The sequence below is a fragment of the Pipistrellus kuhlii genome, unplaced genomic scaffold, assembly GCF_014108245.1.
Source record: "Pipistrellus kuhlii isolate mPipKuh1 unplaced genomic scaffold, mPipKuh1.p scaffold_m20_p_50, whole genome shotgun sequence".
NCBI classification, from domain to species: Eukaryota; Metazoa; Chordata; class Mammalia; order Chiroptera; family Vespertilionidae; genus Pipistrellus; species Pipistrellus kuhlii.
In genome coordinates, this window is record NW_023425552.1 from 1,268,384 (window position 1) to 1,281,646 (window position 13,263).

At 52.7% G+C, this 13,263-nt stretch overlaps 1 protein-coding gene across 1 annotated transcript; it reads right to left on the bottom strand.

The window, feature by feature from the left end:
- Positions 1 to 6,675: 6,675 nt before the first annotated feature.
- On the bottom strand, positions 6,676 to 10,050 carry RPS17 (ribosomal protein S17). The gene is made up of 5 exons (XM_036415672.2): positions 9,890 to 10,050; positions 9,492 to 9,643; positions 8,850 to 8,955; positions 8,020 to 8,085; positions 6,676 to 6,801 (listed from the first exon to the last, which is right to left on the bottom strand). The coding sequence occupies exons 1-5, from the start codon at positions 9,890 to 9,892 to the stop codon at positions 6,721 to 6,723; spliced, it is 408 nt and encodes a 135-aa protein (XP_036271565.1). The 5' UTR covers positions 9,893 to 10,050; the 3' UTR covers positions 6,676 to 6,720.
- Between the last annotated feature and the right edge of the window lie 3,213 nt (positions 10,051 to 13,263).

The window sequence follows — 13,263 nt, forward strand, 5'->3', positions numbered from 1 at the left end:
AAACATCGATCGGTTGCCTCTCACACATGCCCTGACCTGGGATCAAACCCGCAACCTTTTGATGCTCCGACCAACTGTGTGACCGGGTGTAGGAAATTAGCCTCCGTGATCCAACTCCAGCATAAAGTAATGGAAACACTTACTGACTTCACCGGCAAACAGAATGTGAGGAGGAGGGGAGAGGATCCAGCACCGTGGTGGAAACGCCGAAGTGCCTGCCTCAACGAGACAGGGAGAGGTGGAAGCAACTAGAAGAGGCCTCAGCCCATTTTTTAAAATGGCCCGATGGGAGATAATACACACACAGACACACACACACACACAGACACACACACACACACACACACACACGCATGCACACACACAGTTACAATCCACTGATTACATTTCATTTACTTTTGCAAGAGGAAGAAGAGTAATTTACACTATTTTTTTTTCTACACAGACATCTAGAAAGAGCAACTTCACAGCAAGAAGTTTATTCGCTTCCCACACAACAGTACAGCCTCGCAGAGCAGGGGGGTAAATGGAACATGAGATTTTGAGAGAACACTGTTTTATTCATTGTTCCAAAATGTGCTGACGTCGTAGGAATTAACGATTGCGCCGCGAAGAAAACTGCACAGACCTCCTCCTGCCTCCCACAGCTCACACACCTTGTATGCGTCTCACGTCCAAAGGAAGAGATGCTCCCCTACAGCTCAAGTAAATGCTTCACCGAACAACAAGCACTGGCACATCCGTTTCTTTTCCCAAACCAAGCCGAGTACAGGCTCCCTCAGGGCAAACAGTGGCTCTTAATTAACTACTGTCTCTCTAGCACCTCGGGAGTAGCCAATAGATACTTAATAAGAATCCTACATAATTAATGCCCAGCAACCAAAACGGTGGAATGACCATAACGACGAGGCCAGAAGGACCGCAGCCCCTCGCCCCAGCCGGCCTCGGCCCCTAGCGGGGGCCCCCCCACCCCAATCAGGGGCGCGGCTGGGCTGCAAACCGCCCGCGGCCCCTCGCCCTGGCCAGCCCTGCCCCCAAGCAGGAACCCCCACCCCAATCCAGGGCCCCATCAGGGCAGGCCAGCCAGCCCCCACCTGTGCCCTGGGCCTCTCTCCTATATGATAAAAGGGTAATATGCAAACTGACCCTAACGGCGGAACGACCAGAATGATCACTTGACCAGGCACTATGAGGCGCACTGACCACCTCGGTCCCTTTCCCTGGCCACCAGGCTCCGACCGCCCGATGGCGAACAGGGAACTGGAGTGGGTGGCAGTGGGGTTGGGGCAGCCGAGGAACATGGTCTGATGGCAGGCCAGGCCCAGAGATGTACCCGGACATGAATTCTGTGCACCACGCCTCTAGTTCCTCAGGCAATGTGAACACCAGAAGTAATCAAGGGACACTGCTCCTCTCCCTGCATGAATCCCTGTATCGATGCAGAAGAAGAGTGAGATTACCCACCTTCTTTTACTTAAGAATATCACTGCCCTTCTCGGGAAAAAAAATAAAGATATTTCAGTGAAATCCAGACTGGCTGGATGAAAAAAACACCTAAAGCTTTTGTGAATTAAAGGACACTATCCAGAGAGAAAAACAGCAACACAGCCTTAGCTGGTTTGACTCAGTGGATAGAGCATCAGCTGCGGACTGAAGGGTCCTGAGTTTGACTCCAGTCAAGGGCACATGCCCGGGTTGCAGGCTCCATTCCCAACAGGGGCTGTACAGGAGGCAGCCAATCAATGATTCTCTCTCATCATTGATGTTTCTCTCTCTCTCCCTCTCCCTTCCTCTCTGAAATCAATACATATTTTTAAAAAGCAACACACAGAATGGCAGAAAATATTTGCAAATCATAGCTGATAAAGAATTGATATCCAGAATATACAAAGAACTCCCATAATTCAACAGCAAAAACACAAACAACCCAATTCAAACATGAGCAAAGGATTTGAACAGATATGTCCCCAAAGAAGATATACACAGGGCCAGTAAATGAACTAAAAGATTCTCAACATCATTAATCATCCAAGGTAAAGCAAATCAAAACATGAGATACCACTTCACACCCATAAAGACAGTGATTATTTAAAAAACAAACAGAAAATAATAACTGTTGACAATTATGTGGAAAAACTGGAACCCTTGTGCATTGCCGACAGAAATGTAAAATAGTACAGCTGCAATGGAAAATGGTATGGCATGTATTCAAAAAATTAAACACAGAACTAACAGATTACAACAAAACATCAGTTCTATGAATTTTAGTAAAATCTGTAAGAGCAAGTGAAATTCATTCTTAACAGTACTGTTCAATAACTGACAGATTTAGGTGTTTTCTTTTTAAAAAATATATATTTTTGTTGATTTCAGAGAGAGGGAGAGGGAGAGAGAAACATCAATGATGAGAGAGGACCACCAATTGGCTGCCTCCTGTAACATTAGTTCTGCCAATCCCCACTTAAGGTTACACTAAATTAGTGATTTCGCACCTTTAAAAATATTCTCACCTGTAGTGGTTCTACGCAGACTATTCAGAGGCTAATTCTTTAATCTTCAAACTTCGCATTGAGCCCTGGATAAACAACTGATCAAGTGCCAAGGAAAACTATTCAAAATGGTTTGCCCTGTTTTTAATTAACTATCGGTATTGTTTTCAATGTTCTCAACTTTTCAAGCAACCATTCTCATCCAAAGGCTAGTTGCCTTAAATAAGTTTATTTTCTCTGGGCATTTTTTTTTTTCTCCCCAGAGAAATTAACTCAACATTGGTAAACAGCTTTCCACTGTTAGGGAATGAATGAGCTGCTCATACCTTACAACATTCAAAGCCCACTTTTTTTTTATCATGTCGCTCTGCCCCAATAATTAAAAAAAGAAATAAAAAATCACACAAAAGACTTTTTAAAAATTGTTTATTGAGAGAGAGAGGAGGGAAAGAGGGAAGTAGAGAATTAATCCTAAATTGCTTGCCTCTGGGGGGTGCCCTGACCTGGCATCTAAAACTTGGGTATGTACCCCAACCAATTTGGCTCAGTGGATAGAGCGTTGGCCTGCAGACTCAGGGGTCCCAGGTTCGATTCCGGTCAAGGGCATGTACCTTGGTTGCGGGCACATCCCCAGTGGGGTGTGTGCAGGAAGCAGCTGATTGGTGTTTCTCCCTCATTGATGTGTCTTAACTCTTCCTCCCTCTCCCTTCCTCTCTGGGAGAATAAAATAAAACCTGGGTATGTGCCTGACCAGGAACCAAAGCTGGGAGCTTCTGGTGCAAAGGACAATGAATGCTCCAACCAACTGAGCCAGGGCTTGCAACACTTTTATGAAAGTTTGGCTTTTTTTTATTATTAAACTTTACCTCCCTATTTACATTATTGACTTATTCATGGGAGTGTATCATATTGTTATTTAAACCTTCAAACTTCTTTTGTTTAAAAATATATTTTTATCGATTTCAAAAAGACAGAAACAGCAATGAGAGAATCATTGATGGGCTGCCTCTTGCACAACCCTCCCACCCCCCACTGAAAATCAAGCCTACAACCCGGGTATGTGCCCTTGAGCTGAATCGAACCCGTGACCCTTCAGTCCGCAGGATGATATACTCTATCCACTGAGCCAAACCAGCCAGGGCGGAATGTGCCTTTTTTCATCAGAACAAAACAATCACTGTTAACAGAGCACGGTGAATATTTCTTACTATTATAGCTGACCCTCAATATTCTATTTCTGCCCCTACCCGTATTCCCTACGTCTCCTCTCCCCCTACAATGACCCCTTTTAGTCCACCCCAGCTCCCCCCACACACTTTTTATTTTAATATATTTTATTTTAATTGACTTTTTTTTTTTAAAGAACAACAGTTGTTGCTTTTAAAAAAATATATATTTTATTGATTTTTCACAGAGAGGAAGAGAGAGGAATAGAGAGTTAGAAACATCGATGAGAGAGAGTCATCGATCAGCTGCCTCTTGCACACCCTCCACTGGGGATGCGCCCGCAACCAAGGTAATACATGCCCTTGACTGGAATCGAACCCGGGACCTTTCAGTCTGCAGGCCGACGCTCTACCCACTGAGCCAAACCGGTCCCGGCTAATTGACTTTTTTACAGAGAGGAAGAGAGAGGGATAGAGAGTTAGAAACATCTAGGAGAGAGAAACATCCATCAGCTGCCTCCTGCACACCCCCCGCTAGGGATGTGCTCACAACCAAGGTACGTGCCCTTGACCGGAATCGAACCTGGGACCTTTCAGTCCGCAAGCCGACGCTCTAGCCACTGAGCCACACCGGCCAGAGCATCCCCCACACACTTTCTTTTATTTTTAATATATTTTAATATATTTTATTGATTTTTCACAGAGAGGAAGAGAGAGGAATAGAGAGTTAGAAACATCGATGAGAGAGAGTCATCGATCAGCTGCCTCTTGCACACCCCGCACTGGGGATTGTGCACGCAGCCAATGCACATGCCCTTGACCGGAATCGAACCCGGGACCTTTCAGTCCCCAAGCCGACGCTCTATCCACCGAGCCAACCCGATTTCGGCCCACACTTTCTTTTTTTTTTTTTTTTTTTCCCAGAGCCTGTGCGACAGGTGGAAACACTCTTGAGTTGTGGAGATGTGTCAGCTCATGCAAAATTGAAGACTCGGTCCTGGCGACCGCGGGATGCAGCCCGCCCGGCCGGAAGCAGCGGGAGCGGCGCGGAGGCCCGGGAGCTCCTGGCGCCCACCCGCCCGCGCCCCCGGGCCCCCCCCCCCCCCCCCCCGCGGGGCCGGGCTCCGGGCCTTTCACCGCTGCGACCACCGCCCGCCCCCGACCCCCTTCCCGCCCCAAAAGCCAACGAGGAACAGCAGCGGCCCCGAGCACAACCGGAAGTCCCTTCGTGTCCGTCCATTTGTCCATTCCCCTCACATCCCGTCACGCCCCCTCGCCCTCGGCTTCCCGGACCGTTTTCCTCAGCCCCCTCGTTGGCTGTTTTTATTTTATTTTAATGCTTAATGTGCCCACTTTCTACCCAACGGAGTCATTCCGCTTTGAAAAGTGACACAAACAACCGGAGACGGAAAAAACAAGCAAAAACACTGACCTGAGGCGCAGTCCCCTCGGCAGAGCGGAGTCCCAGAGTCCCGGAGTCCCAGGCGCCGGCGGAGAGCCCTCCGGTCCGTTTTGTGCCGGGAGCCCCGGGAGGGGGTCCCCAGGGCCCGAGGAAACTGGGGGGACCCCTGGGGGGGCGACACCCGGAGGGCGAAGCAGCTCCGTCAGGCGGCTCCAGCGCGCCCGGCCTCTCCCACCCGCGCGGCGCGCGTGCGGACACCTGCGCCGGCCCCGCCCACCGCCGCACGTGCGCGAGGCCCGCCCTCGGGGGCGGGGCTGCGCCGGCGTCCAATCAGAAGTTAAAGAGCGGCCCCGCCCCGCCCACATCTCCGGTGCACGAGGCCTCGGCCCCGCAGGTGAGGCGGCTAGTGTGACCGCACTGCCCCCTGGTGGCGAGCGTGGCGAACAGCATCGCCAGTTTCAGGGTTGATCTCGTTCACCTGGCTCTTTGGTCATCTACACCAAAAGGCCGCCTTTTCCTCACCAGGGACACCAAAAACCTAAGGGGAGTGGGGAGGCTTTTTTAAAAAAAGACAAACAAAAAATCCTTTTGTGCCCTGGCGGGTTTGGCTCAGTGCATAGAGCGGCAGCCTGTGGACTGAAGGGTCCCGGGTTTGATTCTGGTCAAGAGCATATGCCCGGGTTGCGGGCTGTTCCCAGTGGAGGGCCTGTGGGAGACAGCTGGTCAATGATTCTCTCTCATCATGTTTCTCTCTCCCTCTCCCTTCCTCTCTGAAATCAATGAAGATATATTTTTAAAAAAACAACACAGACGAAACCGGTTTGGCTGCGTGGATAGTGTCAGCCTGCAGACTCGAGGCAGCCAACTGATGTTTCTATCATTTCCCCGACTCTGAAATGCAAAGGGCACCTGTAGCCATGGCTGGTTTGGCTCAGTGGATAGTGTCAGCCTGTGGACTGAAGAGTCCTAAGTTTGATTCTGGTCAAGGGCACATGCCCAGGTTTCGGGCTTGGTCCCCAGTGGGGGAGGGGGGTGCGCCCAGGAGGCAGTCGATCAGTCTCTCTCATCACTGATGTTTCTAGCTCTCGGTCTGTGAAATCAATAAAAAGGGGGCACCTGTCTATGCATACACACATTCTCCTGAACCCTGAGAATCAGAAAAAACAAGTACATATAACAGAATATAAAGCAATTGGGGCAAAATGTAAACAACTGGAAGATCTAGGTACATTTTGAAGCTCCTCCGTACTATTCTTACAGATTCTTCCAAGTTTGAAATTACAAGGCATTTTTTGAACGTCTGCTGCACCTGCCTCACAGAAGCAGGTGTACAGGGGCCCCATGGACAGCCACACCTGAGCCCTCACTTCTGTGCAGACCACACACATGCACAGCGTGAACACATCATATCAGCACCAGCAGAACACACAACTGAACAGCTCCTTCCCCACTGCTCGAGGGACACGCACACACAGGGGGACCCACGGCCTCAGCAGATCCACCTGCCCAGAGGTCAGAGCCCCCGACCCCCAGGACACAGCCAGTGCGCTCCCCCTTTCTCGATAAGGAACTCCTGGCCTTTGCTCCACCAGCACCCAAACCCACACACACACGGGCAAAGTTGTCCAAGGTTTATTGAGAATATTACAGCATAGCAAAAGATTCAAACGGCTCCACGCGGTGTTTTGAAATTCATCCCCACTGTGGGCTGAGTGACCTGCAGGTTGGACAGACTGCCAAAGTCCTGGAACAACAAAACGGGTTGAGTGAGATCCGTGGTCGTGGCTCCAGGACCACCGCCAAGCCTCTACCAGCTGGCAGAGGGACCTCGAAGAATCCCAACAAAGGGCTTTCTCCTCCCCACACCAGAATGGCCTCAAGGACCCTGCACTCCAACGGGAAGCTGCTAGTAAACCGTCCCATGTGCTGTCAGATGCTTAGCAGCATCCCTGCCCTCTCTCTGGCCACTAGTGTCTGCTCGGATCCCCCAGCTGAGACAATGAAAAAAATGTGTCAGGCCCGGCCGGTGTGGCTCAGTGGTTAAGCACTGACCTTTGAACCCGGTCGGGGCACATGCCCAGGTTGTGGGCTTGATCCCCAGCAGTGGGGCGAGCAGGAGGCTGCTGATCGATGATGCTATCATCATTGACTGTTTCTATTGCTCTCTCATTCTCCCTTCCTCAATAAAACGACCTTAAAAAGCCCTAACCAGTTTGGCTTAGTGGATAGATTGTCGGCCTGTGGACTCAGGAAGCCCCAGGTTCCATTCCAGTCAAGGGCATGTACCTTGGTTGCAGGCACATTCCCAGTGTGGGGTGTGCAGGAGGCAGCTGATCGATGTTTCTACTCTCTATCCTTCACCCTTCCTCTACGTTAAAAAAAAATCAATAAAATATACTTAATAAAAAATAAATAAATAAATAAAAAAGGGTGTCCAGACATTACCAAATGTCCTGGGGTAGAAATGGAGATGTGGATCTCCCTTTTCATATAATTTCTCTAGGCACACACAGCACCAGCCTGAGGCAGCCGCCTTACAAATGGCAGGCCCTAAGCAATCAGCAGCTATGTAAAAAGTCCTAAGATCAGCCACAGCAGACACACTCATCAACAAGTACTGAAGACAGCTAAGCTCTCTAAGTAGTGCCCCCGTAATAAGCATCTGGAAATGAGACCACAGCTCACTCAAGTGGTCAGCATACAGACAAAGGAGGAATAAAATGGGGGTGGGGAGTCCAATGAGGGGGACAAAAGGCGACATTTGTAACACTTTCGCCAATAAAGATATTTTTTTTAAAAAAAGAAATGAAAGCCCACACATAACGAAAAAGGACCAGCTGGAAGGAACCCTGGGGGCAAGTGGGAGGAAGAACATGGCGTATGGAAAGCAGAGACACCTGGAATTGTTCCAGACAGAGGATGCTACTGGAAGCCCTACCTCAGGGGTGGCGCGCATGCTTACCAAGAGCTTCAGCATTTCCTTTGTGTCAGGATCAACCTCAATGATCTCCTGATCCAGGGCCGAGACCTAGAGGAACAAGAACCGGGACAAACACCTGTCAGTGAGTTCTCTTTCACCTTCCCAGCCCCTTCCCCCAAATTCTTGCAACAAAAAAGAGGGGCAACTTGCAAAGGAGACAGGATCCCCACTAGGTGAGCAGTCGGCTTAAGGATCACAGACCCCCAAAGATCACTTCTGGATCCACCTTTGTGAGCGCCCTTCGTTATTCTGACTGGTTTTCGGGGAAACCTTAAGACTCTGTTCATGGTTTGGGAAGTTTTGTGCTAAGGCAAGTAAGTAACCAAACCACAAGCCCTGGCAAGGCAAGCAAACACGACGGGAGGGCTTCTCAGGTGAAAACCAGGATGGGCTTAAATGGCCCCAACAGCCCTGGCCGGTGTGGCTCAGTGGATAGAGCTTCAGGCCGAGGACGGAAGGATCCAGGGTTCCATTCCAGTCAAGGGCACATGCCCGAGGTTGTAGACTCGGTCCCCAGGAGGGGGGTGTGCAGGAGGCAGCAATCAATGATTCTCTCTCATCGTTGATGCTTCTCTCTCACTCTCTCTGGAATAAATTTTAAAATTTACCCCCACCCCCCACCCCCACAAAAAAAATGCCTGCAACAAGGCAGAACAGAGACTAACACCCAGGCCAGGCAGGTTGCAGGCACCCGCAGCTGGGGTGAGGGTTTTGGGTAAAGGACCTCCTTCTCCAGCTCAGCTGAGGTCCCCAGAGAAGCCAGGCACCTGCTTCGCGGCTCAGCAGCAGCCCAGGCCCAGAGAAGGACTCACCTCGGGCACGTAGTTGTCTCTCCTCTCCCTCTCCTCCTCCTGCAGCTTGATGGAGATGCCTCTCACGGGGCCCCTCTGGATCCGCTTCATCAGGTGCGTGACATAGCTGCGGCACAGGCGCCCAGACACACACTGAGAACGGACACCCCGTGCACCCCGATCCGGACACACACACACACACACACACGAGCGGCAGGCTGAGTCCCGCTTCCTCCGTGGGGAGGAGAGAGGACCCCCGACTCCGAAAGCAACACACACACACAGCGCCCGCCTGCTCGCCTGTCACACCCTCTATCCAATTCTGCATCAAATCCTCCCCCCAAACTCCCGGGACCCCCTTTCCCAGGTCCTCATTTCCTCTCCTCCCAATGCACCGCAATGAATACTCAGTCCCCCCGAAGCCTGTCCCGGGCCAGGTGTCACCGCCAGGGATGACACAAACACGGCACGGTCCCAACTGGGGGGCTCCCTGCAAACGCTCACCCGCAGCGAGCGCCCTTCTCCGGGGTGTCGGGGCGGGGACGGGGGGAGCTCGCGCGGGGGAAATCCCCAGGACACAGTCCCCCATTCCAGGGGTCTCCCCGGGACAGATCCAGGCCCCGCGCCCCCAACCTCCCGCCGGGCCCCGGCGGCCCCCCTCACCCCGCGATCTTGTTCCGGAGCTTCTTGCTGGGGATGATGGCGATCTCCTCGCACACGCGCTTGTTGGTGTGGAAGTCGTTGCCCAGGCGCGTGTAGTATTTCTCGATGATGACCCGGGCCGCCTTCTTCACAGTCTTGGTGCGAACGCGGCCCTGCGGGGGGGGGGGGGGGGGGGGAAGACCGGGTCAGGAGCGCGGCCGCCCCGCCGGGGTCCGCGGGCCGGGGCCGGGGCCGCACCCGGGAGGGAAGGAAGGAGGGCAGGGGCGCAGCGGGGGCGCGGGGACCGACGCGGGAGCCACCCGCCCGCGGAAGCCCCGGCCTCACGGGTTCAGAAGCCGCGGGAAGATGCGGATGGAGGACGATTGCGGGAGATGACAGCTTCGGCCCAGAGCACCTACCATGGTGGCGGGTCCCCGGTGGTGAAAGAGGAAACAGGAAGCACAAGAGAGGCCTATAAGGCGCCGGCTAGACGGCCGCTTCCGCCCTCCCTGGACGCGGAGCCGGCGCGGGAGGCCGGACGCCCCCTGGCGGCGCGGGGTGGGAGCGCAGGCGGCAGGCGCCGGCGGGCGGGTCTCTGGTTTCCCAGCCCCGCCCCGCCCCGCCCCGCGAAGCCTTGGGCTCGCTTCTCTGAGCCGCAGGTTCTGGGACCAGGTCGCCTATTTGCGGTGCTCCAGGCCAGGGCGAGGAGGGGAGGGAGGGAGGCAGTCCTTGGGAAGCCATTCGAGGGCCTGGAAAGGTGACGAAGGATAGAGGGCGCCCTGCCCAGGACCCCCACCTGGTCCACCGGTCAGCGATGTGTCCAGCCAGCCTGTCGGGGGCCAGGTACACCTGGGACACAGCTTATCTCATTTTCCCCAGCCTCTCTGCTCAAACACCCTTACGGGAGGAGCTTTCCCTCCAACTTACCCTGTTTCCCCCAAAATAAGACAGTGTCTTATATTAATTTTTTCTCCCAAAGTTGCGCTAGGTCCTTTTTTTTTTTTTTTTAAACACAATCATTTAAGGTTATCTTTTTATTTATTTATTTTTATTGATTTTTTTTCACAGAGAGGAAGTGAGAGAGGGATAGAAACATCGATGAGACATCGATCAGGTGCCTCTTGCACACCTCCCACTGGGGATGTGCCCCAACTAAGGTACATGCCCTTGACCAGAATTGAACCCGGGACCTTTCAGTCCGCAGGCAGACGCTCTATATCCAGAGCCAAACAGGTTTCGGCTAGGTCTTATTTTCAGGGGATGTCTTTATCTTTCCATGCGCTAGGTCTTATTTTCGGAGGATGTCTTATTTTCAGGGAAACACGGTAGCATCACTGTCCATCCCCTTAAAGCTGCGCTCATGTTTCTTACCATTGTCACAACGATGTCTGCTGCATCAGGGGCGAGCTCCTTGGCCGCCAGGGCCCTTTGGTGTAGCCCACATGTGTCAAACACAAGGCCCTCGGGCCAAATCCGTCCCGCCAGGCCTTGCAATGTGGCCCGCACCGCACTGTCATCACTGCACTCCGCTGCGTTTCCATCACAATGACAGTTTATGACTGTTCAGTAAACCATTCGGCTCGAGATTAGGCTGGATTTTAGATTTTGGCCCCTTCTCTGATTGAGTTCGACACCCCTAGTGTAGCTGCTCCCTGTGCCTGCAACAGTGCCCGGCATAAAGCAAGCTCTCGGATATGTAAGCCAAGGGCCCAGCTCACCTGCAATGCTCCCGACAACTGAGTCACCTCCTCCAACTACCACCGACTTCAGGCTGTTTCTGCCATAGCCATCCCGAAACCAGGCCCTCTAAACGCCAGCGCAGGCCGCCCTGCCGACCTTATTAGCCTAGGCCCAAGAACAGGAGTCCATGCAACGTGTTTGTTTTTTTAAAGTATATTTTATTGATTTTTTTACAGAGAGGGAGAGGCATAGAAACATCAATGAGAAACATCGATCAGCTGCCTCCTGCACAACTCCTACTGGGGATGTGCCCGCAACCAAGGTACATGCCCTTGACCGGAATCGAACCTGGGACCCTTCAGTCTGCAGGCCGACGCTCTATCCACTGAGCCAAACTGGTCTCGGCTGCAACGTGTTTATTATGTGACAAAAAAAAAAAAAAAGTTATGGGGCACAACGCTGTGCCTCATTCCTCAACTCCTCTACCCATCACCTTGGTCAGTGCAGCCACGCTGAATGGAAGGCTGTAGGTCAGGAATCCCTCTCTGTGGAGGGGAATAAAGCCTGGCCGGTGTGGCCCAGTGGCTAGAGCGCTGACCTATGAACACGCCCCAGTTGTGGGCTTGACCCCCAGTGGAGGGTGTGCATGCAGCAGCCATAGGATCAGTCACTCTCTCTCTTCCTTGATGTTTCCACCTCCCTCTCCCTCTCTGAAATCGATATACAGATGGGCAGGGGAGAGGCAGACTCCCTCCGAGAGTTGCAGGAACTTATTTTGCCAGCAAACTTCAAACCGAGCCGCTGCCATCCAGGCCTCGAGTGGGCTCTTGCACCTGCCGCGGGAGGGCCGCTCCTTCAGAGGGTAGAGGGTTCCTGCGCCTCAAACTAGAAGGCAACCTTCCCAAGGACCAGCCCGGCACACGGGCCCGGCACGGTCTACCTGACGCAATCGGCAGGCCCTCTCAGATCCGGGAGTCTGCGAGGACAGGGGCTGGTGACAGGGCCCTCCGACAGAGGAGGACACGGGCTCAAGGCAAAGTGAGACAAAAAGCTGCCCAGCAGCTGTGTCCCAGGTCCTCCTAGCTGGGTGTGTGGCTGAGAGAGAGAAGCCCTAGCAGCTTTTCACACGTGGCCCCGTGGTACCCACCGGCCAGAGAGGCACCTCCATGGTGCCCTTGACCACAGAAGTGACCAAGAGTACTTAAAGGGGCAGGCCCCCCACCTGGTCCCACCATCCACCTGGGCTGGAAACTCATCCCCGAAAATCAGAGGAAATGCTTTGTTGTTGTTGTTTATTCATTTCAGAGCGGAAGGGAGAGGGAAAGGGAGAGAGAGATATATAGAAACATCAATGATGAGAGAGAAACAATGACTGGCTGCCCTGCACACACCCCCTTTGGGGATCAAGCCCACAACCCAGGCATGTGCCCTTGGCCGGAATCGAACCTGGGTCCCTTAAGTCCTCAGGCTGACACTCTATCCACTGAGCCAAATCGGCCAGGGCGGGAATGTGAGTTTTTTTGTTTTTTTTTAATTGATTTTTTTTTTTTACAGAGAGAAGGGGAGAGGAATAGAAACTTAGAAACATTGATGAAAGAGAAGCATCTATCAGCCGCCCCCTGCACACTTCCCACTGGGGATGTGGCCACAACCAAGGTCCATGCCCTTGGCCGGAATCGAACCTGGAACCCTCGAGTCCGCAGGCCGACACTCTATCCACTGAGCCACACCGGCCAGGGCGGAAACGTGAGTGTTTCACTCTGAGATCTTACTCCCCCACTGCCCCCTCACCCCGCCCCTCCGTCACCGAGACAAGAGACAAGAACGAACCGGAGTCTGCTGCAACGTGTTTATTATTATGTGCCAAAAAAAAAAAACACACCACCACAGCTGACTCCACACGTCTGGAGGACAGTGCAGTCTTGCCTGCATATACTACAATGAGGTAGAGACTCCACACACAGCTTCACGAAACCCACAGAGTAGCTGGGATAGGCAGCAAGGCAAGGTCAAGGTCAGCTCAGCGGGGGGTGGGGGGGAGGAGGGGGGGGAGACACTGGTTCTTTGGCACACAGCTTCCCAAAGAGGGGCAAGTCGATTTTTTAAAAAAAAG

Coding starts and splice junctions, on each gene's coding strand:
- RPS17 (XM_036415672.2), bottom strand. Junction 8,086..8,849: donor GAGACAACTACGTGCCCGAG/GTGAGTCCTTCT, acceptor TTGTTCCTCTAG/GTCTCGGCCCTGGATCAGGA. Junction 6,802..8,019: donor AGGAAATGCTGAAGCTCTTG/GTAAGCATGCGC, acceptor TTGTTGTTCCAG/GACTTTGGCAGTCTGTCCAA.